The sequence below is a fragment of the Macaca nemestrina genome, chromosome 10, assembly GCF_043159975.1.
Source record: "Macaca nemestrina isolate mMacNem1 chromosome 10, mMacNem.hap1, whole genome shotgun sequence".
NCBI classification, from domain to species: domain Eukaryota; kingdom Metazoa; phylum Chordata; class Mammalia; order Primates; family Cercopithecidae; genus Macaca; species Macaca nemestrina.
In genome coordinates this window covers 138,601,453-138,628,620 of record NC_092134.1, presented here as the reverse complement: position 1 = coordinate 138,628,620, position 27,168 = coordinate 138,601,453, and the positions used below count along the sequence as shown (strand labels likewise).

General features: G+C 39.5%; 1 protein-coding gene and 1 pseudogene across 4 annotated transcripts in view; both read right to left on the bottom strand.

The window, feature by feature from the left end:
* LOC105484159 (A-kinase anchoring protein 3) overlaps nt 1-27,168 on the bottom strand; it is a 40,641-nt gene that overhangs the window by 8,058 nt on the left and 5,415 nt on the right. For all 4 annotated transcript variants that reach the window (XM_011745518.3, XM_011745517.3, XM_011745523.3 and 1 more), the window contains 3 exons: nt 25,561-25,664; nt 15,676-15,771; nt 3,544-5,865 (listed from right to left, as the gene is read on the bottom strand). In XM_011745518.3, the coding sequence (XP_011743820.2) occupies nt 3,544-5,865; nt 15,676-15,771 (2,418 nt within the window). In that variant the 5' untranslated portion in view covers nt 25,561-25,664. The remainder of the gene's footprint in view (nt 1-3,543; nt 5,866-15,675; nt 15,772-25,560; nt 25,665-27,168) is intronic.
* On the bottom strand, nt 11,920-13,964 carry LOC105484158 (ras-related protein Rab-5A pseudogene; annotated as a pseudogene).

Genomic DNA, 27,168 nt, shown 5'->3' with positions numbered 1-27,168 from the left:
CATTAAAAAGTGGGCAAAGGACACAAACAGACTCTTTTTAAAAGAAGAAATATGTGTGGCCAACAAGCATATAAAAACAAGCTCAATATCACTGGTCACTAGATAAATGCAAATCAAAACCATAATGAGATACTATCTCACACCAGTTAGAATGGCTATTATTAAAAGTAATGGCAAGGTTGTGGAGAAAAGGCAACGCATACACACTGTTGGTGGGAGTGTAAATTAGTTTAACCATTGTGGAAAGCAGTGTGGCGATTCCTCAAAGAGCTAAAAACAGAACTACCATTCAACCCAGCAATCCCATTACTGGGTGTATACCCAAAGGAATACAAATTGTTTTACCATAAAGACACATGCACATGAATGTTCATTGCAACACTGTATTCACAATAACAAAGACATGGAGTTAACCTAAATGCCCATTAATGGCAGATGGGATAAAGAACATGTGGTACATATACACCATGGAATATTATGCAGCCATAAAAAAGAGCACGGCCATCTCCTTTGAAGGAACATGGATGCAGCTGGAGGCCATTACCATTGCCAAATTAACTCAGGAACAGAAAACGAAATACAGCATGTTATCAGAAGTGGGAGTTAAATGATGAGAACACACGGACACAAAGAGAGGAACAACAGACACTTGAGGGTGGAGGGTGGGAGCAAGAAGACAATCAGAAAAAAATAACTATTGGGTCGGTACTAGGATTAGTACCTGGGTGACAAAACAATCTGTACAACAAACCCCTGTGACACGAGTTTACCTGTATAACAAACAAGCACATATACCCCTGAACCTAACGTAAAAGTTAAAAAAAGAAAAATGGGCAGAAGTTATGACCAATTTATCCACAGAAGAGGAAATTCAAATGGTCTTAAATATATGCAAAGATACTCACCCTCATTCCTAATAAGACAAAAAGTAAAGCAACTTAGCAAATTAAAATTTTAGCATGCACTGTTGGTTTAAGTGTGAGGAAATAGTCCTCTTACACTGTTTTAACAGGTGTGTAAATTGGTACAAGCTCTATGGAAGGCAATTTGGAAACATGTATCAAATTACACAAATAATATTCTCAGTGACCTTGAAATTCCTTTCCTAGGTGTATAGCACATGTGAATACATTTGAATCTGTGCAAAATTATGTATATTCAAGGATATTCAGTGTAGCATTGCTTACAGTGCAAAATAGTGGCAACTGAAATATCCATACATAGGGGAGTGGTAACATATATAAAACATATATAAAACATATATAAAACATATATATGAAATGGTTTCATATATTATAAAATACATAAAACCATTAAAAAGAATGTGGCAGCTCTATATGTTGCAGAAGAGGATATATATATAAAAAAATAATTTGCGACTTTACGTGTATGTATGTGTGTGTGTGTGTTTCTGGAAGGATAAATAAGAAACTGATCCAAACGGCAATAGGATGGAGCACACAAGTGAGAAAACCCTTAATTTTCACTGTGTATCCTTTTGTACTTTTGAATTTTGAACTACGCACACATATTATTTATTCAAAAATAAATACAAGTGTATTTAAAGACTTTAGGTTCACAGACATCCCAGTGACAGCAGGTTCAATCACCTGAATCAGTATAAGAATATTTGCATACATTAATCTCTTTTCAAAAAGTCATTTTTAGGCAGTTTCCTTGGTGTCTATGTCATCCCTGTTCGTAAAAATACACTAATATTCAGTGCATCTATTTATTAGTTGAAGTTTGAACATGCTGCTTCTCGTTCCTTCTACTCTTAGAGGGAGTCAACAAAATAGATGACTGTCCTTATCTTTAGAGTAGACAAAGGGGTGTGTGTGTGTGGGGGGAGGTGTGTATAAAAGTGGGGGACTGCAAGTCTACTGTCCTATTTTAGAGACATGTTTCAATTTAAAATAATCTAAAACAATACATTCCAATTCAAAAAAAGTCTAAAGCCAGAATGTATTATGTATGTTATATATGATGGGTTTGATTTCAAAGATGGCTACAAAAGGCTTTCTGACACATTATACACCTGAAGGCTATGCTTATTTTTAGATTTTTTCATCAGTTTAAATTCTCTTCAGAATATAGCCTCCCACTCCCCACCTCTGCTAATTGCTATATACTATAAAGTAGTTGTCTGTTTTACAGATTGGAAACCCTGCATGGAGACAGAGCTTGCCAAGGACCCTTAGGAATAGATCTAATATTGGAAGTTCACATTGTCTTCTAGCCTAACTTGAATGTGCACACAACTCACCTGGGTATTTTGCTAAAATGAAGATTCTGATTCAGTAGGTCTGGAGGGATGTGTGAGATTCTGCCCTTCTAAAAAGCTTCCAGGTGATGCCAATGTTGTAGGTCCACAGACTACACTTTGAGTAGCAAGTGTAGTCTTGCTAAGACCAAAGTCAAAGACCATACAGTTTCTTGTTTAGGCTTGATATAGCCTAATCTGGATGCTCTGTAATCGTGTGTCTTTCCAGTCATCAGATAAACGTAGCGACCCAGTTGCAAGCGTTGCTAATACCATGTAAATACCACTGAATTAAGCAGAGAAAGCCTTTTTTTCTATATCTTTTGATTTCTATGATGATGAATTTTTCTAAATAATCCTAGCCTCTTGTACCACCCTTTGCCACTGAATGATTAACAGCAGGTGTTCCACTTTTCTCAATCAAGAGGAGACAATGAAAAGCACTGAGGAAGAGAAAATGAGACAGAGAGAGAGAGAGAGAGAGAGAGAGAGAGCGAGAGCGAGCGAGAAGGCAGAGAAGACAGAGAAGAGAAGGTTGTGGGGATGGTCTTTTTACTTCCCCCACTTCAGTATGAAGCAGCAGCATCTTGGGTAAGTGTGCGTGTTCTCCAGACTCAAGCCCTCCCTTTGGCGAGCAGTTCTGATGCTTATTGGGCACCTTGCATGGAGAACAAGAACTTATCAGGCACGTTTACCTTTATCAGTAATAACAGTGATAAGTTGATTTCCCATCTGCCTTATGCTTTAGTCTTACTTGTCAACTGATTCAGAACTTAGGGTAGGGGGAAGAGGGGTGTTATCGACTGAATCCTTTCAAATCCCCAACACCACCTAGACAACCAGCTAAGACAGTAACGGCACGTTTGAAAAGGTCATAAATTCAGACTCTGCCTCTTCCCTAACACATCCTAGGGCTACTTTCCAGCTTCATCTCATCCTTTGAGCAATGCTGTCCTATCCAAAGCTCAGCCTAGAGCCCAGACCTTAATCTGATTCTTTCGCCAGGTCTCTTGGAGGTTCCTCATCTGTACACTCCTACTCCTAAATGCAGAAAACAGAAAAACATCATTTATCCCCCCTTTCCCCTTTGATATGCCTTGTATTGGGCAAAATCTAAGTTTTCTTTATCCATTATCTCTGCCAAGAGGCATGATCTTCAAATCCTACTGTTTCCATTTTACCTTCCCTGTGGCTATCTTCCCATTCAGAAAGAAACCAGAACTTAAAGCCCTAGTTAACTCTTAATAAAGCTTCCAAATTCCTCTGCCTTTGTTTCTTACCTTCTCCTGGATCCCTTCATCATCACCAGCAAAGTACAAAATAGGGACATTGAGCTCAGAGGCAGCTACCCATTGAAGGACGGCTTGGAGTTGCTTGTTCTGAACTGTATCCGTTAGGTTGTGGTTGCTGACAATCACCTTGGGTGCTGCACACCCTTCAGGAGGCTGACCTGATATACCTCTCATTTCATTATGGATAGCTTGATAGGCATTCTGCAGGAGAGCTTCTGCTGACCCTGTGCCCTTGACTGGCAAACACTCATATAAACTATCTGGGAAGGCCGAAGTTAGCCTACTGGCATCTCCAGACTTGTCATCTCCCAACTTGTCATCTCCCAGCTCTGCCAAAGAAGAATCACAGGACTTAGCAATGATGACACATAGCTTCATCACTGAGTTCATCAGATGTTCTACCATCTGCCCACTCATGTGGCCATCTATCTGGCTGACAACCATCTTGGTCAGCCCAGAAAGGGCACCAGGGGTCTCATCATCTTCACATAGTTTAGGGGGAGACGGGGCTAAAGGTCTGTCACACAACTTCCTATCTTCCTTAACTGGCTGTTCCGGCACCTTGGGTTCAGAGCTTTGGTCACGCTTGAAAATGGTCTCACTAAGTAAGTTCCGGATGAAATTGAAGAAAACACTCCTTAGGTCCTTCTTTTCTGCTTGTTCTTGGTCACCTACAATGGGAGCAGACTTCAGGCAGGATTCATCAGGAACTACAGGAGGCTCATTGGCAGGAAAGTTGGTGGTGCCAGCAGCTTCAAGGAAGCTCTGTGCATCCCTTCTTCCTCCCTGGGCCAGGTGATATTGAATCAGAAGTAGGGCAGATACGATCAGGTCCTTGGCCCAGGAGTCTGAATCACATATAAAATTCTCAGGTTTCTCTGGGGGATATGGAGGAGGGCTGAGGTTGCAAATATCTTCAGGGTACTCAAAGGAAATGTCTGGTGAAGGCTTACACTGTGTGTTGGGAGCTTCACATGCTGCATGCTGGAAACCTAGAGATTTACATTCTTTCTGTTGACTTTTATGCCACAAGGTCAGCCCCTCTTTGATAATGTGTTCACCCAGAGTTTTGGCGCAAGTCTCCTCCTCTGATTTGGGTTCAGAATACATTTGTTCTCTCAATTTAGTTTCAGATTTCATGGCAAAGTTCACATTTCGGTGTTTAGGATCACCCATTCCTTTCATGGAGATGAGGGAATAACTCTCAGCCGTGTCTTGGGCTTTCCTGACATGCTCAGGGACTTTCTTGACAAACATGACATTGTACAGCTTCCTTAGCATGGCATCCATGATATCTGCGGCCTTTTGGCTTCCGTGAGTGAAGACAGTTCTTTTCACAGCCGAGACAAACTGTGTGTCAGTCATGAGGGTCCCTGTGATGCTGTGGAGGTTCCTCATGAAGGAGTCGATGAGATCCGAGACCACATCTTTTGCATGCTTGAGCAGAACCTTCTTCAGTAGGATGGTGGCAAGGGTTGTGTCTTTCACTTGGATCTTCAGTGTCTTCATGATGGAGACCATCATATCAGATACCACACTGTTAGCATAGGTCATGATCCCTTCACTAACAGAAGCTGTAAAGTCATCAGGCCTTTCCTGCCCTCGAAACCTCTTTCTCTCCCGAGGAAAGAACCTTCCACTCTCTCTGGCATAATCTCCATTACGAGATTCAAACACTTCCTTATAGAAGAAAGACTTCTTAGAAGCAGGCTTGTCCTCTGGACCCTGTCTTTCTTTGGCGCGCTCCTCGATCTTCAAAGTGGACTTGTATTTCAAATTTGGGGGACTTTGTGATGATCCTGAGGCTCTGTCTCCAGAGCCAGGAGCCTTGTCTGGGGCAGCATTCCTGGAACAGGCAGAGACGGTCTCATTCACAAGCTCTGATGCTATCTTACTGAGGCTTTTGGTGGGTGGGGGTTCATTCCCCATGTACAATGACTGATGGACACATTTGTTTTCAGAGCCATCGATCTTCTCATTGATCTCTTTGCGGGCCATGGCTATGACTAGATTCGTGAGGCGGTTAGCATAGAAGGAAACTTCATCTACTGAACTCCCATTGCCAAGTTGGGCCCTGGGGCCCTGGCAAGGATTCTCTTTGTGAGTCATCTCAAAATGCAATCTTTCCGGAGTGCCCTTGGTGGTGTTGTAATAGTCTACAGAGAAACCTTTGTGTGGGTCTCCTGAGTTGGACGTTTCCCCACCAAATGATTCTCCGGGTTTGAACCTAACATCTTGGAACTCTGCTGTACTTTTCTCCAGGTCTCTGCGGAGCCAGCTGAGCACTCTGACAGGATCCGTGGACGTGTCCTTAAAAATAGACAAGGATTCATCTGACTATAACCAAGTAAAGGTATGGGATATTCAAGACAACCTCAAAGTTCAGTTACAAATGTCGTCAGCCCTCTCAAGATTGCTCCATCTTGGCAATAAAAGTAACCATTTATGGAGTACTCACTGTGTATCAGACGTTGTTCCAAGTATTTTAAGACTATTATCTCATTTAATTAGTTTCATAATAAACCTGAGATTTAGCTCTCTTATTATCCTCATTTTACAGAGGAGGAAATTGAAGAACTGAGAGGTTAAGTTTGTAACTTATTTGAAATAATACAGCTAACCATTGATGGAGCAGAAATTCCAGCCCTGGCAGTCTGACTCCACAGCCCATGCGCTCAGCTAGTGTATTATATTGCTTCTAATGACATAAATCTTTAAGATCTGATAGTCTGCTATCAGACCTCCAGCTCCATCCATGTCCCTGTAAAGGACATGATATCATTCTTTTTTAATGGCTGCATAGTATTCCATGGTGTATACGTACCACATTTTCTTTATCCAGTTGATCATTGATGGGCATTTAGGTTGATTCATGAACAGAAAACCAAATACCACATGTTGATACTTATAAGTGGGAGCTAAATGATGAGAACACATGGACACATAGAGGGGAACAACACCCACTGGGGCCTTTTGGAGAGTAGAGGTAGGGAGGACGGAGAGGACAGGGAAAAATAAGTAATGGGTACTAGGCTTAATACCTGGGTGATGAAATAATCTGTACAACTACCCCCATGACACAAGTTTACCTATGCAACATACGTGCACGTGTACTCCTGAACTTAAAAATTGAAAAACAGATCTGACAGTCATCAGCTAGACAGAAGAGTTAGCATATGAACGGAATCAGATTTTTTCCTGTTTTAATATTAATTGCTATTTTCTATGGTTTACCTGTTTTTATTTAGATCTTATTACAAGTATAGTTTCCAAAAAATGAGAAAATTCAGGGAAAATTGTGCATAATTAATCACTTTGCCAGGCTGCACAAACACTATCTGGATATGCAAAGGGCTTCCAATGGACTGACATCATTTAAGTTAACAATCTGATTTATAATTCAGGAGTTAATATGTATGGGCAATTTATTCGTTTTGTGTGAATACAGATTCTTTGATGGACACTAGCTGTGATAAGCATATGAACACTTTTACATGTTTATAAATTGTACCATCTGCATGTGGGAAAAACTCTGAAACATAAAATAGCATAATATATATGAAAGTGTCCTATTTATTATTAAATGTAAAGAATCACTGTAATTATTGGAGTTCATATATCTATCTGAGAATGACCACAAATATTGCCCACCTTTAAAGAACAATTTGGTATTTTTATTACCAAGTGTCATATAGTTACTAGTTACTATTTGTGAAGTACTTGTAATGTTTGCCAGGCACTGTGCTAAATGCTTTACATGCACTATTTTGTTTAATCCTCATATTCGCCTAGTAAGATAGGTTTTATTCTTCCAATTTCACGGGTAAGAAAACAGAGACTTAGAGAAGTTAAATAGTTTGCCGGGCATCTCACAGCATGGTGGGGTTTCATATTCAGATCCAATTCTGATTCTAAAATCTGGGCTCTCCACCTCTACAATATCCTGCTGTGCTTTGATTACTTGGAAAGAAAGGAAAAGCAGTTGTGCTAGTTGTCTGCAGGACTGGTTTAAGTGGCTTGTTACCATGTCGGAGTTAAGGTCCATTGTGCTTGGTTCAAAATGCTCCCAGTGGTTCTCCTAATTAGAATAATAGCTACTATATGGGGTATTTTGAGCTTTAGCGGAAAACCACACATCGTCTATAGCACACCCTTCCAGATTATCTGATTCTCATTCTCTTGGAGCTATTTTACAACTCTATTAACTGTGGATAACTGACATCAATGCAATATAATTCTTGTCTAGACACCTATAAGGGGAGGGTCCACTGACTGCCTCTCCCACTGCAGAGAAGGTCAGTTTTGCCTCCAATGGCACACGCACTTCAATATCTCCAAGCTATATGTGTCTTTTGAACCTCACCAGTTCCTTGTTAATGAGTTAAATAAAATCTTTAACACATATTCATTTTTGTATATGTATGGGAGTCATTATTTTACCCTTCTTTGAGAATTATCTTTTAACGGTTTTGGAAGTCTTGTGCCAAGATGCCCAATAGATCCACCTAATGGAGATAAACGTCCTCAAGAGACAGGTGCACCAGGTGCGTCTTTTCTCAGCCCCCAGAGTGGCAATAGAAGTTTGCAGACATTCGGTTTTTCTAGTTCTAATTTTCCTCTCTACTAATTTTGGTTTGGTTCTCATTTCAGTTTGTTTCTGGCCAATTGGTGGCAGCAATGATTGGAAATTTGATTTTATTGTCTGACCATTTGGTAATCTCTTTTGTGGATTCATGATTTATAGAGTTATATCCTCTGTTGGGTGCGAGGCAACAGAAAATTTGTTTTGACAGTATTTTTTGTCCACCTTAAGTTCATCAGTTAAGACATTTGTGCTCACTTGGAAGGAGAAGTGCTCTTTGATATCTGGACAGGTGAGTTTTATGTTTCTGGTTTATTTTTGACACAAAGTATGGCTGAAAGTTTAGAATTGAAGCTATAAACTGTCTCTATCAGTGTCTGTATTGCTATGTGTCCGTAATTCAGAAAATGTGTCTGTAATTCAGAAAATGTTAGGTGTAAGCAGCAATGTCTTCCTCCAGAGAGTATTCATGTGTTATACTATGAAGTCTCTTAAAGGATGTTTATTCTGACTGGTGCATGCTCACACACACACACACACACACACACACAAACATACACTTATGTAAATTACATATTCTTGATATCCCTCAAAAATGAGGAAATCAAGCTCTTAATATTTAAAATATTCAAGGGGAATGCGAAGAAAAAAAAGTATTTTTACAGAACCTACCTCAGAAACATTTTAGAAACCCAAGTTCACATAAGTTAGGTAAATCTTTGGCAAATAATACTAGTTGAATAATTTTAGTTTAATAAAAACAGCTATGTCTTTTCTTATTTATCAATGTTAAAGATTATATAATTGTATGCTTTTATTTTACTTTGATATGCTTTTCATAAACTTATACAGGTTTACAGATCCAAAAATGCCAGCATTACTTCTATTTAATGTTTAAGATTATGAAAAATGTAAATTTGCATTTAAGAAAGTTCAATAATCATTCTGACAAACTTTATTTCAACAGTTATTATGTTTTGTAGTATGTCAGCCTAATGATAAGTTTCCAACATCTTTATATAACTTAAAACACTGGATGGTATTACATTGAGTTAATGCGTATTCATTGGATATGTAGATCATTTCTAAGTAAGATGGAACACTGAGACATTGATGGCCAAGCATAAAGTTTATATGCTTTTGCTTATTTTTTTAATCGCTTATAGAGAGGTTATATCTTTAAGTCTGTTAATGAGTCTGTTCATCTTCTCCGCTTAGGTAGTATAAGGGGTGTATGTGACTGGAGGAATCGTCTTCCTCTGCAGTCACGAGTTCTACTCATCTGCATTTCAGCTGGTGTGTGATGTTCCCAATTATATACTCCTCACCCCTAGTTTTTTTGTGATATAGAAAGAGGGTATATTCTTTCATCATCATAACTGTTAACTTTGGGTTAGCAGTTATAATTAATATTAGTGGTTTAGACTATTTCAGAGAAGTCGAAATGTATACCTGCTTGTTTTCCTAGGGACTGCAGGTGAAACCTGGTGGAGAGCATTTCTTAGGCTTGACCTCCTAATCTCAGGACAGTAAACAATACAGGGCTTTTTTTTTTGAGACGGAGTCTGGCTCTGTCACCCAGGTTGGAGTGCAGTGGCGCGATCTCGGCTCACTGCAAGCTCCGCCTCCCGGGTTCACGTCATTCTCCTGCCTCAGCCTCCCGAGTAGCTGAGACTACAGGTGCCGCCACCACACCCAGCTAATTTTTTTGTGTTTTTAGTAGAGACGGGGTTTCACCGCGTTAGCCTGGATGGTCTTGATCTCCTGACCTCGTGATCCGCCCGTCTCGGCCTCCCAAAGTGCTGGCGCTACAGGCGTGAGCCACCGCGCCCGGCCAATAGAGGGCTTTAAAAATCCAATCTGAGATTCCTTATGAGAACTTCCGGTAAAGCATACTTAGGCCTATCCAGTTGCTGCACCTATGTAAATAACCAGGCCAAATCTAATGAGACTAGCCTCATTTTGTGGTCAAGAATAATCTTACCTTGAGATTATTTTAATTTTTATCAAAATGGGGAAGCCTACAGGGAAAAAAGTTGTGCTTCAATAGGAAACTAAGCATTGTCTACAGCCTACAGACTAAGTATTGTCTTCAGTCTTCCACATTACCTGATTCTCAGTCTGTGGGAGCTATTTTACAGTTCTGCAAGCTGTAGATAATTGATAGCAATGCAAAACAACTCTTGTCTATAGTTGGGAAAATTCCGTCTAGTGGAAGTCTGGTTGATTTCCCTTCCCCATTGTGGAGCAGGTCAGTTTTACTTTTGTTTGCACATTTATTTCAATATTCCTGATCTATAAGTGTATCTTTAAAGAATTCTCCTTTGAACTGGTGGTAATACCTAACTGATTTCCTCACTACTGAGGTGGATACAATCTTTCATATGTATTCATTTTTGTCTCTGTATCGAAGTGATAATTTTACCCTTTTTTTGAAAATGGTAACTATTTACGAACAAGCACATCAACTTGCAAATAGGTGTGTTTCCATAATCGGGCTGTAACAGTACAGGAAAGCCTTACTAGAGTGAAGCTGTGGGGTTTATTCTTTTGCCCTTTTCAATTTTTTTAAAAAAACAACAAACCCAAACTGATTGGGGGTAGTGGCTCACGCCTGCAGTCCCATCACCTTGGGAGGCCAAGGTGGGCAGATCTCGCTTGAGTTCAGGAGTTTGAGACCAGCCTGGGCAACATGGCGAAAACCCATCTCTACAAAGAATATATTTTAAAAGATAAATAAAATTAAAAAAAAATAAAAATAAAAAACCAAATCTACAGCATAGTATAGAGCTTTACAATGGAGTCCACAGAATTGTGTTAAGTTGCTGTGTTTATGGGTTTTTGATGTCTATATATTTTTAAACCTAAAATGTGTATACCGTATGTTTATTATTCCCCTCTATCCACAAGGATTTTGCAAAAGGTGTTAATCAAACTGTAGTGACTGAAAACTAAGTACCCACATTTCCTTTCTTATCAATGCAGTCCATGACCAAACATCCATCTCTCCAAACCCCTTTATCCTCTTGCAACCTTCCTCTTCTTACGCAATAGTATTCTGAGCAGTTAGGGAAGTTAGATGCCAAATTATCTCAGTATTTCTGAATCCTGAGGCAAATTTTCATGTCCATGAAGGATAATATAAAAAGAATTAATGGGTTTTATTTTCTCTGCTCACCATCTTTTGCTTCAGTAGTTTTAAGTCAGCTATCTACCTCCCTGTCCTATTTCTCTTCTCCACCTTTGTCTCAATTAAACATACTTTATAAAATTTTCTCTGACCACCTCCCATTTTGAAATGATCAATTCTTTAAACACGTACAGCATTTATTGTCTAGAAAATACATTCGACAAATAATCATGAACTGCTTTTCATTAGTCCAACAGTTATTCAGCACTTTCAAGTGACATTTCTATATTCTTTTTTTTTTTTTTTTTTGCTTTTTATACCACTTTATTCAAACCTGAGAACCTCAATATAAAACTAAACGCTGGTGACCCATTTTCCTAATTCTGCATTATTGTAAATGTACAAGTTCTCCTAACAGTCCAACACTTACATAGATTAAATCGTCTCTGACACATGGTAGTTCTCATATAAGGAAAATACCGAAAATAATTAGTGCAATATACTGAACTGATCCAAATAAAATGAAGGTTGGAAAACAAGGCTGCAAGATTGTTACTAACATATTGCAATACTTTATGTTACAAATTATGGGTACATTGTTCGTTATGGTTCTAGTCATGGAGGAACAACTGAAGCCCCTTCCTGTCAAAGGGGGAGAGAGAAACAATTGGCTGTTTTAGTAACTGTACATTTTGTATACTTTTAAGCAACTCTTAAACATTACAGAAAAGTGATACATATATGGAGACTATACTGCAGTACGCTATTGACAGTACAGCTGAAGATGGAATTTAAAATAATGAAGTTTAAATATACATAATTGTTAGTGCATTGACTACATTGTGTCACAAGCGAACGAAAGTCCCCTCCCTGCATCAAACAACAAAACCTATGTCATGGCCAGCAGTGATTAATTAGAAATCACAGACACCTGGCTTATTTCATTTTTGTTAAAGAACTCACATGTTTGAAAGAAACACTATCCATTAAGATGCATTTATTAGTTCTCAAATTCCTAAAACAAGATGGGGTTGCATTTGATTTTTTTTTACCGCATTAAGAAAAAAACCCCAAAAAACAGGACTGGCTATAATTTAGATGCCATTAACACTCTTTCCACCTACCCCCCACCTTGTATATGTGGCATAATTTATTAAAATATGTAATGTTCATTTTAAATACTGATACCAGGAGAAAATGAACATTTGCCCGAATACTACGGCTAAGCATAAATAACTTTAGAATCTCCTTCTACAAAAAGAATGTTTTTGAAAAGCCCAAATTAGTAAATTCTAAATTTTTTTCACAGGTGACTACTGTATCAGTGTGGAGAAATGGGCTGGTTAACTGTGGGTCCAGATAGTCATTTGCCTATATTCCTAGTGATGAGAAATTATTCCCCCAACCTTCCAATGAAACCAAATGTACACATAGTCCTCGTTTTTCCTTATTGCTGTAACATTAGCAAGAGGGACCCATGCATGTTATTAAAAATTAAGTTCAAAACACGTAAAATAATTCTGTATTAGAAACTTGACTCTATTAAAGTCTCTTCTTTTGGAAGTCACACTGGGCTGGTTAAATGGTCCAATTGCATTGTTACTAACATTTAAGAAGCAGAAGACTATTCCAGCTAGTTCCAACTGGAGGTTTAATTACTACACACTGACTCCTGGTTGGTTGTGTGGGTTCAGTAAGGGCTACTCCTCTTCCCCTGGCAGTTTGCTCCTGCATTTCGTGGTTCATTCTTTGGCAATTTTTTAGCTATTGCCATGAACATTTCATTTACATTCATTGATGTTTTAGCTAATGTCTTCATGAATAATAAACTATTGTCATCTGCATAGGGCTGTGCTTCCTGGAAATCTACTGCTCTTTTATTTGCTAGGTCAGCCTTGTTTCCTGATAAAGCTATTACAATGTCAGGACATGCTTGCCTCTGAAGTTCTTCAGCCCAATTTTTCGCACTTGCAAAGGACTCCTCATTTGTGATATCGTATACAACGATGGCTGTTTGTGCTCCTCTGCAGTACATTGGTGCTAGGCTGCGGTATTGTTCTTGACCAGCTGTATCCCATATTTCAAACTATACCTTAGTGTCATCAAGACACACAGTTTGGGTTAGAAAATCAGCTGAATCTGTGAAACCACTTTAATTTATCCAAAATGTCTATTTTCTGGCTAAGAACCATCATCACTCTTAGATCTCTTCATTTTCTCTTCACTTCCATCACCAGCACTAGCAGTTGGTTTTCTTTTTGGGCCCATATTTCACAAAGAAACAGCTTTCACCACTTCGAGAGTTAACCCAATGGTACTCTCTTGAAATTCATGAAATTGGCCTTTCACAAAACGAAGCACTAGGCTTGGTTTGCCAAGAGCAGACTCTCCCAGAAGTACTCGTTTGAACTGGCATATTTTATGTCCAGTATTTGGGCCGTTGGGTCTTCTTGTGCCTCGATTAGCCACGTTCAAATTTGAAATAAGTCCCTAATTTCAGACTCTTCAATGAACTTCCAGAATTCAATGGGTCAATTTTGTTCTTTCTGGAGGTAAAGAAACCTGAGACACGGCAAGCGGAGCCGCGGGCTGAAGCCCCAGGTGCGGCCCAGAGGACGAGAGCGAGTCTATGGCAGTGGTGGTAGTGGAGGCCGTGGCATCTGCTCTCGGGGCCGGAGCCGCTACCCTCACCGACATTTCTACTTTCATATGCGTATTTTTTATTTTCCAAAATGAATGATAAGGTTCAGAGGGGCAGTAATTGTTATATTCTTTCTTGTTTCTCACTTAGTGAAAAATCACTAAGTTCATTTGATTTAACATTGAAACTGATCTGCCTTTTGTTTCTCCAAATGAAAGGGCAGAAATAAACAAAGATCTAGTAGAAGCAGTTTTGGTTGGCCCTCACTCTGTAGTAATTGAATATTTATTATCTTTATGTCTTAATGTCTTATGTAGATTTGTTAGCATTTTCTCTTTAAAACTTTCGATAGATCGGCCAGATTTGGACAAATAGAAGAAGACGGGTCATTTGCATTTGATTACATGCAAATAAATGTTTGATAAATGTTAACTTTTTTTTTTTTTGAGACAGGGTCTCACTGTTGCCCAGGCTGGAGCACAGTGGCATGGTCATAGCTCACTGCGACCTCAAACTTCTGGGCTCAAGTGATTCTCCTGCCTCAGCCTCTCAAGTTGCTGGAACTACAGGGGCGTGCCTCCACTCTGGCTAATTCTTTTTTAAGTAAAGACAGAGTTTCACCATGTTGCCCAGGCTGGTCTCCAACTCCTGGGCTCAAACAGTCTTCCTGCCTTGGCCCCGCAAAGAGTTGGGATTTCAGGTGTGAGCCACTGTGCCCAGTCTGATAAATGTTGTAATAGTACAAAGAGTCTATTAATAATAGTGATTCCATTAGATTATGAGATCCTTAAAAGGAGAGGATTCTAGTTTATTTTTATATCTCTGACCCTGACAGTCAGTACAGTCTCTGTGCCAGTTATTGATTTATTGTCTCTCACTCCAAATCCACCTTTCTTTGCCTTGCTTTGTGACACCACAGCTGAACCCTAAACATTTCTCCTTTGCAGTTGGCTTTGTCGACAGAGGGTACTGGGGGACACTGCGTGGTCAGAGCAGGAGGAAAGGGCTTCCCTCTGGCAAGTTTCCTGTGGCAGCCACATTCTCTCCAAAGAGATGGGAAGCAGCTCTGGTTGAAGGAGAAGGAGCTCTTGTGAGTATTACTTAGTTTCTTCCCTGTTTATGTAATCTCAGCCTGGGGGTAGTAGCTGCTTTCTGCATTTGTTATTTCTGAGATTCCTAGAGTCCTCTTTTATGCCTTTTAGTAGTTAACTATGTTTTATTAGTAAATAATTTTTAAATGTTAAGTTACTGGTATGGTTTCTATCTTCTAACTAGACCCTGACTAATACATTGCCTTATACTAAGTAAGCATTTAATAAATGTTCGTTGAATGATGAAGGCAGGATGACAATGTTACTTAGATGACAGTTTATAGTTCTGAGAATTTTAAGGCATCCTACATTTTAGAAAATATTCTCTATAAGCCTTGGAGACATTTATCTCCAATTCCTCTCTGTTTGAAAATTAAAATTTTATAGCTGTAATATACAGCTGACATATACATATTTATATATACATATATGATATATGGCTCATGTGTACATATATGTTTCATTAGTTATAGCATATTAAATACCATAGGATGGGAATTTTTTCCAGAAAACTATAAATCGGAATGTTTTGTTCTATAGGGGCTGATTTCCCACCTGCCTCAAGAATCCCACCTTGAAAAATAAGAGGTTGGGGGTATGGTGGAGAGAATAAGGCCACTCTTAATGACCACCCCCATATTCTTAACCTAGTGTTTATTAAGAGGTTGACTCTTACCATTTTCCAGTCCTGGGCTTGGTTGTCTCCAGGAGAATAGACATCAACTTTGCATACTCCATTTTGGCTTTGTAACCAGTCAACCTTATCTGCCATCTGGAAGTAGGAAAAAAAAATGAGAAAGGGTCGTCAGAAGGGCAGATTTTATGAAAGTAAGAAGAAATGTGGTGAAGGGCTAAGGTGTGGGAAATACGAACAATGCCTTCAGTAGAAACCTTCCCCAACAGCCACTTCAGACCCACTCCACTCTGAATATCTTCATCCTCAGCTCTCAATGGAAGGAAGATTCCTTAAACATATTTGTACCTCTAAGGAAGAAGCTAGTGCCTGGTATCTGCTACAGGTGCTTAACACATCTTTGTTAAATGAATGAACCTAGGCAGACATGTCCTGCCCTTTTATGTCCTTGGTTGACGACCCTCCCCCTGCACCCATTGGATTTTCAGTACACACTCAAAACTCAAGGTGACCAAAATAGAATTAATTTACTGCTCCCTTGTCTGTTCTTGCCCCACCAATTTAGCTTTTAAGTAATTGTTTTATTTTTAACTAATTTTTTGATTATACTTTAAGTTCTAGGGAACATGTGCACAACGTGCAGGTTTGTTACCTCTGTATACATGTGCCATTTTGGTGTGCTACACCCATTAACTTGTCATTTACATTAGGTATATCTCCTAATGCTATCCCTCCCCGCTACCTCCACCCCATGACAGGCCCCAGGGTGTGATGTTCCCCTTCTTGTGTCCAAGTGTTCTCATTGTTCAATTCCCACCTATGAATGAGAATATGCAGTGTTTGGTTTTTTTATCCTTATGATAGTTTGCTGAGAATGATGGTTTGCAGCTTCATCCATGTCCCTACAAAGGACATGAACTCATCCTTATAGTATTCCATGGTGTATATGTGCCACATTTTCTTAATCCAGTCTATCATTGATGGACATTTGGGCTGGTTCCAAGTTTTTGCTACTGTGAATAGTGCCACAATAAACATACATGTGCATGTGCCTTTATAGCAGCATGATTTATAATCCTTTGGGTATATAGCCAGTAATGAGATGGCTGGGTCAAATGGTATTTCTAGTTCTAGATCCTTGAGGAATCACCACAAGTCTTCCACAGTGGTTGAACTAGTTTACAGTCCCACCAAAGTGTAAAAGTGTTCCTATTTCTCCACATCCTCTCCAGCACCTGTTGTTTCCTGACTTTTTAATGATCGCCATTCTAACTGTTGTGAGATGGTATCTCATTGTGGTTTTGATTTGCATTTCTCTGATGGCCAGTGATGATGAGCATTTTTTCATGTGTCTGTTGGCTGCATAAATGTCTTCTTTTGAGAAGTGTCTGTTCATAGCCTTTGCCCACTTTTGGATGGGGTTGTTTTCTTCTTGTAAGTTTGTTTGAGTTCTTTATAGATTCTGGATATTAGCCCTTTGTCAGATGAGTAGATTGCAAAAATTTTCTCCCATTCTGCAGGTTGCCTGTTCAGTCTGATGGTAGTTTATTTTGCTGTGCAGAAGCTCTTTAGTTTAATTATATCCCATTTGTCAATTTTGGCTTTTGTTGCCATTGCTTTTGGTGTTTTAGACATGAAGTCCTTGCCCATGCCTATGTCCTGAATGGTATAATAGCCTAGGTCTTCTTCTAGGGTTTTTATGGTTTTATGTCTAACATTTAAGTCTTTAATCCATCTTGAATTAATTTTTGTATAAGGTGTAAGGAAGAGATCCAGTTTCAGCTTTCTATATATGGCTAGCCAGTTTTCCCAGTACCATTTATTAAATAGGGAATCCTTTCCCTATTTCTTGTTTTTTTCAGGTTTGTCAAAGATCAGATGGTTATAGATGTGTGGAATTATTTCCTAGGGCTCTGTTCTGTTCCGTTGGTCTATATACCTGTTTTGGTACCAGTACCATGCAGTTTTGGTTACTGTAGCCTTGTAGTATAGTTTGAAGTCAGGTAGCATGATGCCTCCAGCTTTGTTCTTTTGGTTTAGGATTGTCTTGGCAATGCGGGCTCTTTTTTTTGGTTCCATGTGAACTTTAAAGTAGTTTTTCCAATTCTGTGAAGAAAGTCATTGGTAGGTTGATGGGGATGGCACTGAATCTATAAATTACCTTGGGCAGTATGGCCATTCTCACAATATCGATTCTTCCTATCCATGAGCATGGAATGTTCCTCTATTTGTTTGTGTCCTTTTATTTTGTTGAGCAGTGGTTTGTAGTTCTCCTTGAAGAGGTCCTTCACATCCCTTGCAAGTTGGATTCCTAAGTATTTTATTCTCTTTGAAGCAATTGTAATGGTAGTTCACTCATGACTTGGCTCTCTGTTTGTCTGTTATTGGTGTATAAGAATGTTTGTGATTTTTGCACATTGGTTTTGTATCCTGAGACTTTGCTGAAGTTGCTTATCAGCTTAAGGAGATTTTGGGCTGAAGGGTTTTCTAAATATACAATCATGTCATCTGCAAACAGGGGCAATTCGACTTCCTCTTTTCCTAATTGAATACCCTTTATTTATTTCTCCTGCCTGATTGCCCTGGCCAGAACTTCCAACACTATGTTGAATAGGAGTGGTGAGAGAGGGCATCCCTGTCTTGTGCCAGTTTTCAAAGGGAATGCTTCCAGTTTTTGCCCATTCAGTATGATATTGGCTGTGGGTTTGTCATAAATAGCTCTTATTATTTTGAGATACATCCCATCAATACCTAATTTATTGAGAGTTTTTAGCATGAAGGGCTGTTGAATTTTGTCAAAGGACTTTTCTGCAACTTTTGAGATAATCATGTGGTTTTTATCTTTTGTTCTGTTTATATGATGGATTACATTTATTGATTTGCATATGTTGAACCAGCCTTGCATCCCAGGGATGAAGTCCACTTGATCATGGTGGATAAGCTTTTTGATGTGCTGCTGGATTTGGTTTGCCAATATTTTATTGAGGATTTTTGCATCGATGTTCATCAGGGATATTGGTCTAAAATTCTTTTTTGTTGTGTTTCTGCCAGGCTTTGGTATCAGGATGATATTGGCCTCATAAAATGAATTAGGGAGGATTCCCTCGTCTTCTATTGATTGGAATAGTTTCAGAAGAAATGGTACCAGCTCCTCCTTGTACCTCTGGTAGAATTTGGCTGTGAATCCATCTGGTCCTGGACTTTTTTTGGTTGGTAGGCTGTTAATTATTGCCTCAATTTCAGAGCCCGTTATTGGTCTATTCAGGGATTCAACTTCTTCCTGGTTTAGTCTTGGGAGGGTGTATGTGTCGAGGAATTTATCCATTTCTTCTAGATTTTCTAGTTTATTTGCATAGAGGTATTTATAGTATTCTCTGATGGTAGTTTGTATTTCTGTGGGATTGGTGGTGATATCCCCTTTATCATTTTTTATTGCGTCTATTTGATTCTTCTCTCTTTTCTCCTTTATTAGTCTTGCTAGTGGTCTATCAATTTTGTTGATCTTTTCAAAAGAGCACCTCCTGGATTTATTGATTTTTTGAAGGATTTTTTGTGTCTCTATCTCCTTCAGTTCTGCTCTGATCTTAGTTTTCTTCTTGCCTTCTGCTAGCTTTTGAATGTGTTTGCTCTTGCTTCTCTAGTTCTTTTAATTGTGATGTTAGGGTGTCAATTTTAGATCTTTCCTGCTTTCTCTTGTGGGCATTTAGTGCTATAAATTTCCCTCTACACACTGCTTTAAATGTGTCCCAGACATTCTGGCATGTTTTGTCTTTGTTCTCAGTGGTTTCAAAGAGCATCTTTATTTCTGCCTTCATTTCGTTATGTACCCAGTAATCATTCAGGAGCAGGTTGTTCAGTTTCCATGTAGTTGAGCAGTTTTGAGTGAGTTTCTTAATCCTGAGTTCTAGTTTGATTGCACTGTGGTCTGAGAGACAGTTTGTTATAATTTATGTTCTTTTACATTTGCTGAGGAGTGCTTTACTTCCAACTATGTGGTCAGTTTTGGAGTGTGATGTGGTGCTGAGAAGAATGTATATTCTGTTGATTTGGGGTGGAGAGTTCTATAGATGTCTATTAGGTCTGCTTGGTGCAGAGTTGAGTTCAATTCCTGGATATCCTTTTTAATTTTGTCTCATTGATCTATCTAATGTTGACAGTGGGGTGTTAAAGTATCCCATTATTATTGTGTGGGAGTCTCAGTCTCTTTGTAGGTCTCCAAGGACTTGCTTTATGAATCTGGGTGCTCCTGTATTGGGTGCATATATATTTAGGATAGTTAGCTCTTCTTGTTGAATTGATTCCTTTACCATTATGTAATGGCCTTCTTTGTCTCTTTTGATCTTTGTTGGTTTAAAGTCTGTTTTATCAGAGACTAGGATTGCAACCCTTGCCGTTTTTTTTGTTTTCCATTTGCTTGGTAGATCTTCCTTCATCCCTTTATTTTGAGCCTATGTGTGTCTCTGCACATAAGATGGGTCTCCTGAATACAGCACACTGATGGGTCTTGACTCTTTATCCAATTTGCCAGTCTGTGTCTTTTAGTTGGAGCATTTAGCCCATTTACATTTAAGGTTAATATTATTATGTGTGAATTTGATTCTGTCGTTATGATGTTAGCTGGTTATTTTGCTCGTTAGTTGATGCGGTTTCTTCCTAGCATTGATGGTCTTTACAATTTGGCATGTTTTTGCTGTGGCTGGTAGCAGTTGTTCCTTTCCATGTTTAGTGCTTCCTTCAGCAGCTCTTGTACGGCAGGCCTGGTGGTGACAAAATCTCTCAGTTGTAAAGGATTTCATTTCTCCTTCGCTTATGAAACTTAGTTTGGCTGGATATGAAACTCTGGGTTGAAAATTCTTTTCTTTAAGAATGTTGAATATTGACCCCCACTCTCTTCTGGCTTGGAGAGTTTCTGCTGAGAGCTCTGCTGTTAGTCTGATGGGCTTCCCTTTGTGTGTAACCCAACCTTTCTCTCTGGCTGCCCTTAACATTTTTTCCTTCATTTCAACTTTGGTGAATCTGACAATTATGTGTCTTGGAGTTGCTCTTCTCAAGGAGTACCTTTGTGGGGTTCTCCATATTTCCTGAATTTGAATGTTGGCCTGCCTTGCTAGGTTGGGGAAGTTCCTGCAGAGTGTTTTCCAACTTGGTTCCATTCTCTGTGTCACTTTCAGGTACACCAATCAGACGTAGAATTACATAGTCCCATATTTCTTGGAAGCTTTGCTAGTTTCTTTTTACTCTTTTGTTCTCTAAACTTTTCTTCTCACTTCATTTCATTCATTTGATCTTCAATCACTGATACCCTTTCTTCCAGTTGATCGAGTCGGCTACTGAAGCTTGTGCATTCGTCACATAGTTCTTGTGCCATGGTTTTCAGCTGCATCAGGTCATTTAAGGACTTCTCTACAGTGGTTATTCTAGTTCGCCATTTGTCTGATCTTTTTTCAAGGTTTTAGCTTCTTTGCAATGGGTTCGAACTTCCTCCTTTAGCTCGGAGAAGTTTGATCGTCTGAAGACTTCTTCTCTCAACTCGTCAAAGTCATTCTCCGTCCAGCTTTGTTCCATTGCTGGCGAGGAGCTGTGTTCCTTTGGAGGGGGAGAGGCGTTCTGATTTTTAGAATTTTCAGCTTTTCTGCTCTGTTTTTTTCCCCATCTTTGTGGTTTTATCTACCTTTGGTCTTTGATGATGGTAATATACAGATGGGGTTTTGGTGTGGATGTCCTTTCTGTTTGTTAGTTTTCCTTCTAACAGTTAGGACCCTCAGCTGCAGGTGTGTTGGAGTTTGCTGGAGGTCCACTCCAGACTCTGTTTGCCTGGGTATCAGCAGCGGAGGCTGCAGAACAGCGAATACTGCTGAACAGCAGATGTTGCTGCCTGATCGTTCCTCTGGAAGCTTTGTCTCAGAGGGGTACCTGGCTGTGTGGGGTGTCAATATGCCCCTACTGGGGAGTGCCTCCCAGTTAGGCTACTTGGGGGACAGGGACCCACTTGAGGAGGCAGTCTGTCCATTCTCAGATCTCCAACTCTGTGCTGAGAGAACCACTACTCTCTTCAAAGTTGTCAGACCAGGACATTTAAGTCTGCAGTGGTTTCTGCTGCCTTTTGTTTGGCTATGCCCTGTCCCAAGAGGTGGAGTCTACAGAGGCAGGCAGGCCTCCTTGAGCTGCGGTGGGCTCCTCCCAGTTCAGGTTTCCAGGCCGCTTTGTTTACCTACTCAAGCCTCAGCAATGGCGGGCGCCCCTCCCCCAGCCTCCCTGCCGCCTTGCAGATCTCAGACTGCTGGGCTAGCAATGAGCGAGGCTCTGTGGGCGTGGGACCCTCCGAGCCAGGCGTGGGATATAATCTCCTGGTGTGCCATTTGCTGAGACCATTGGAAAAGCGCAGTATTCGGGTGGGAGTGACCCGATTTTCCAGGTGCCATCTGTCACAGCTTCCCTTGGCTAGGAAAGGGAATTCCCTGACCCCTTCCACTTCCCAGGTGAGGCGATGCCTTGCCCTGCTTCAGCTCATGCTTGGTGGCTGCACCCACTGTCCTGCACCCACTGTCTGACAAGTCCCAGTGAAATGAACCCGGTACCTCAGTTGGAAATGCAGAAATCACCTGTCTTCTGTGTTGTTCACGCTGGGAGCTGTAGATTGGAGCTGTTCCTGTTTGGACATCTTGGAACCACTGTATCCACCTATTTTTAATTCATTTCTAAAGCTGTAACTTACTCATACTAGCAGTAAGTCTGGTACTTCTTTCTTAAGACCCATCTCTTCTAATTAGCCAAGGATCCTGGGGGAATTCTCAGCCTCTATGGTTCAGCCCAATTTCTGAATATCAGTCAAGACAAAAGAGATGTCATGTGCGCCATTCAAAGGACCTTTGTCCATGGATGCAGTGATTCCCTTGCTGATCTGAATTCGTTCACAACCTCCTAAATACTTTGGTATATTCCCTAATCTCAGTAATGGCACCACCATTTACCTGGTCTTCTAAGCCAGAAAACTGAGATTCACTTTAATTGTCTTATTCCACCCCAAGTTTCCCTCTAGCTACTATTTCTCTCTTTTTCCATTTGCAGTCATTTTTCTTAAACAAATTGCTTATACCTGCGGCTTTCATTGATTCCCCTCACAACTGAGTATCATAGTACTTATTCTATGTACTCCTTTGGGCTTTGGCCTTAGTGTCACACACTTTCCACAACATTGAATCTTACTTGGTAGTCTTTGAAAACACGGCCAACTCTCATGATGACTTAGAGTTATCCACTGATCATCTAAAAGTATGAGAACCTTCTCTTTGCCCTCTTTTTCTATGCCAGACTTCCATTCCCAGGCTTCCACACTGAAGTTTCCCTTCTTATATTCTCTGCTTAGCTCACCCCTCCTTCCCTGTTCATCACCTAGGCTCAGTTGGCATTAAAAAAAATTTTTTTGGAGGGGGTGCAGTAACATTTTATTTTATTTTCTTTTTTCTTTTTTTTCTTTTATAAAATTATACTTTAAGTTCTAGGGTACAAACAACGTGCAGGTTTGTTACATATGTATACGTGTGCCGTGTTGGTTTGCTGCACCCATTAACTCATCATTTACATTACATATTTCTCCTAATGCTATCCCTCCCTCATCTCCCCACCCCATGACAGGCCCCAGTTTGTGATGTTCCCTGCCCTGTGTCCAAGTGTTCTCATTGTTCAGTTCCCACCTATGAATGAGAACATGCGGTGTTTGGTTTTCTGTCCTTGTGATAGTTTGCTGAGAATGATGGTTTCCAGCTTCATCTATGTCCCTACAAAGGACATGAACTCATCCTTTTTTATGGCTGCATAGTATTCTATGGTGTATATGTGCCACATTTTCTTAATCCAGTCTATCATTGATGGACATTTGGGTTGGTGGTGTTAAAAAATGTAAAAGCAAAAAAACTCTGCTCAGATCTTTACTTCTCAATTATCAAAGTGGAATAAGATAGCCCAAGTCTCCTCCCCAATGCCTCAAACATCTATATGAAATAGAATATCTCTGTGCTTTGATTCCAACAAATACTGGTTTAAAATACTGTTATAACGAAATCCAACAACTTATCCTAATTTTTTATAGTGAAATTGTGTTTTATGAAGAATTGCTTGAAATAAGTAAAGCAGTATTAAGGCATGAACATCTGGTTAACTGGAAATATTTGTTTTAAAGGACTTTGGACTACGGTGAGGGTGAGATGTCCTCCCTCAAAATAAAACCAACACAGATCAAAGAAAGATTAAATACATCATTGAAACTTATATAAGTGGATATGTCATTTTTGTTATACAGGGTGTTTTAGATAATCGTTACAAAGAAAATACAAGATCTCTTAAGAGATACTTATTCTTTGCTCCCACAAGGATTTGTACTCATTTTCACACAGAAGTCACTCACTCAGATTACTGAGCTAAGGAAGCAGTTTATTTTAATCTTCCAGGCACTCAAATACAATGGATTCCTTCGGTAAACAGTGGGTTCTCCACCCTAATTAGACAGGAGCATCACCAAGAGAACTGTGTAAAGATACTGAATCCAAGTTACCACCCCCCGAAAAGCTTATTTTAATGGTTTTTGGTTGGGGAAACTTAGGCATTCTTAAAATTCTTTTTTTTTTTTTTTTTGAGACGGAGTCTCGCTGTGTCACCCAGGCTGGAGTGCAGTGGCGCGATCTTGGCTCAGTGCACGCTCCGCCTCCCGGGTTCACGCCATTCTCCCGCCTCAGCCTCCAAGTAGCTGGGACTACAGGCGCCCGCCACCACGCCCGGCTAGTTTATTGTATTTTTAGTAGAGACGGGGTTTCACCATGTTAGCCAGGATGGTCTCGATCTCCTTACCTCGTGATCCACCCGCCTCGGCCTCCCAAAGTGCTGGGATTACAGGCTTGAGCCACCACGCCCGGCCGCTTAAAATTCTTAAATGCTCCCTGAGTGATTGATTCTAAAACACATCAAGAATTAAGAATTCCTAGACCAGGGCTTATCTGGAGAGACTCTGTGAGAAAAACAGGGTAGGTCCAGAAAGATAATTATTTACCCATTTCTTTAAAAATTTTCTCTGAGACAGATTTTCTAACTTTCTTTCTTTTTTCAGGGGAGGGAGGGACAAAGTCTCACTCTGTCGGCCAGGTTGGAGTGTACTGGCGTGATTTCGGATCACTGCAACATCTGCCTCCCAGGATGCTCACTGCAACCTCTGCTTCCCAAGGGAATATCTAATTCCTTTAGATATTCCAGCCCTGCTAACATCCTGGAAGCTGTCAAATTTTCCCATGGCCAATAGAAGGATTGGATTAAAATGTTCCTCAAAAATGTTAATGTGATGATTACCTGCCTCAGCCTCCCAAGTAGCTGGGACTACACCAGGCACACAACATCTGACTAATTTTTGTATTTTTAGTAGGGACAGGGTTTCACCATGTTGGCCAGGCTGGTCTCGAACTTCTGACCTCAAGCGATCCACCAGCCTTGGCCTCCCAGAGTGCTGGGATTGCAGGTGTGGGCCACCGCACCCGGCCAGATTTCCTAGTTTTCTTCGGTATCTTATTTTAATGTTTTGTTATCTTAACAAAGAAGTTGCTAATGTCTATGAAGTTAAACTCTGTAATGTCCTCTTCATAAACATACATACATATAAATATTATTATGCTTGCATCATTACTATAAAGAAAATAATGAATGCTATTACTATTTGGCCAAAGAATTGGAAGACTCAGAAGCAGGTTGTCCTAGATTATTGATAGTAAAAGTGAGAGCCAGAAACACAATCTCTTAATCTTCAGTTTATATTTCATCCAAATGAGTTACTTCTAATAGAAAATTGTGACAAAATCAATAGGATCTATTGCCTTATTTCAGTTATATATAATCAAAATGCTGATAATTATGTACAAAAAGTACAGAAACTATGTGACCACTTACTCTTACTGAGGATAGGTTCTGAGATATGAGGAAAGCTCTTGATTAATTTATTGTTGTCTCCTGTATCCCCGTTTATCCCCCTCCTGCCATGTAATATAAGGAATCTGCAATGGAAAGACACAGATAAAAATGAGTAATTTTACAGATGAAACTCATTGTTCTTATTCAAAATAATGATTTTGACTTATTTATTGTTTATCACATGTGCATTTAAGTAATGAGCTCAAAATGACATTCACATTTCATGAGTGCACATCTTATTCTTGATGCAGTCTGGCAGTTCCCACATGACAAAAAAGGTACCACTTTTGGACCAATGATTTCTTAAATGACGACTGTTACTCCTCACTTTGAAATCATTGGTATACAGTCTTTTTAAACGACGAAGACCCTAAAAATTTTTAGCTTAATTTTAAACTTGCTCGAATAGGAAGCTGGAAGAAAAATAGCTGGAATGAAGAATAAGCACCCTGAATTTATGGAACTCAAAACACTTTGCATGCATCTTTGAGGACTTGAAAGAAATACACACCTTCAAGTTATAAAGGAAGTTCACAGATATCTTCCAGATTAATTAACTTCCTTGTTCTGGTTCTACTCAGACATTTCAGCGGAAGACATTAGAGCACTGTACTCTCTTCTTGAATATCCACCCAGCCCCCCAGTAATCGCTCTCTAAATTCTACCCTTACTTATTAGCCCAGGTCAAGGGATACCCCATCCATGAAATATTTTCTAGGTACCTAATGAATGTGATTGCTCCCTCGTTGAGGTTTCCATCACATTTTGTTTCAACATGTACATTCTATCTGGTATTTTAATTGCTCCCCTATATTCATGTTCTTTATTGGGTGACTTCATAAGTGGAGAGGCATTTTCCTATTCATCTTGGTATCCCTCATAGTAGCTAGTATCTTAAAATTGGAGCTCAATAATTATCTGCTGGAAGAATGAACATGCAGTCTGCCCATTTTTAGATAGCTCATTTTTTCTTTTGGATTGGAGAATCCAAGGACAAAAAAGAGATGGCTTGCTCAAATTTACTATGGTGGTAATCCACATATTCAAGACTTCTTGAAGCTTGACTCCTTTGGGAGATACAGTCACCCCACAGACTTAGTCAATGATTTACTAACAGACCTTCCTATTCCACTAGTGCATATAAATCAACATCTTAAAAGTGCTTTTGTATTTTTTTTTCATAGAAAGCGTAACTACTAGTCAAAAATATTCAGCAAACACTTCACCTACATATGTTCTAATGTTTTAATTCTATTTTCTAGGTCCTATGTGTGGGTTTATCTGCATCATGAAGCTTGTTTTGGACTTTTACAACTTCCTAATTGTCCTAGATGATAGCATCTATAAAGAGGGACTTTAATACTTACTAATGATTACAACATTCAGATTTCTAAATCAATGTTTCTTATAATGAAGTGGAAAAGAAGATGGAAGATCTAAAGAGTTTAATGAAGTCAGTGAATGGATTCATAAATTACTATAAGTTCAAAAGTTGGTAAACAATATCCTGGAGTTAGGGTAGAAAACAAAAGAGAAAATGATACTTTGTGCTATCTATTAAAGATAAATAGACCTTAGAAACCATGT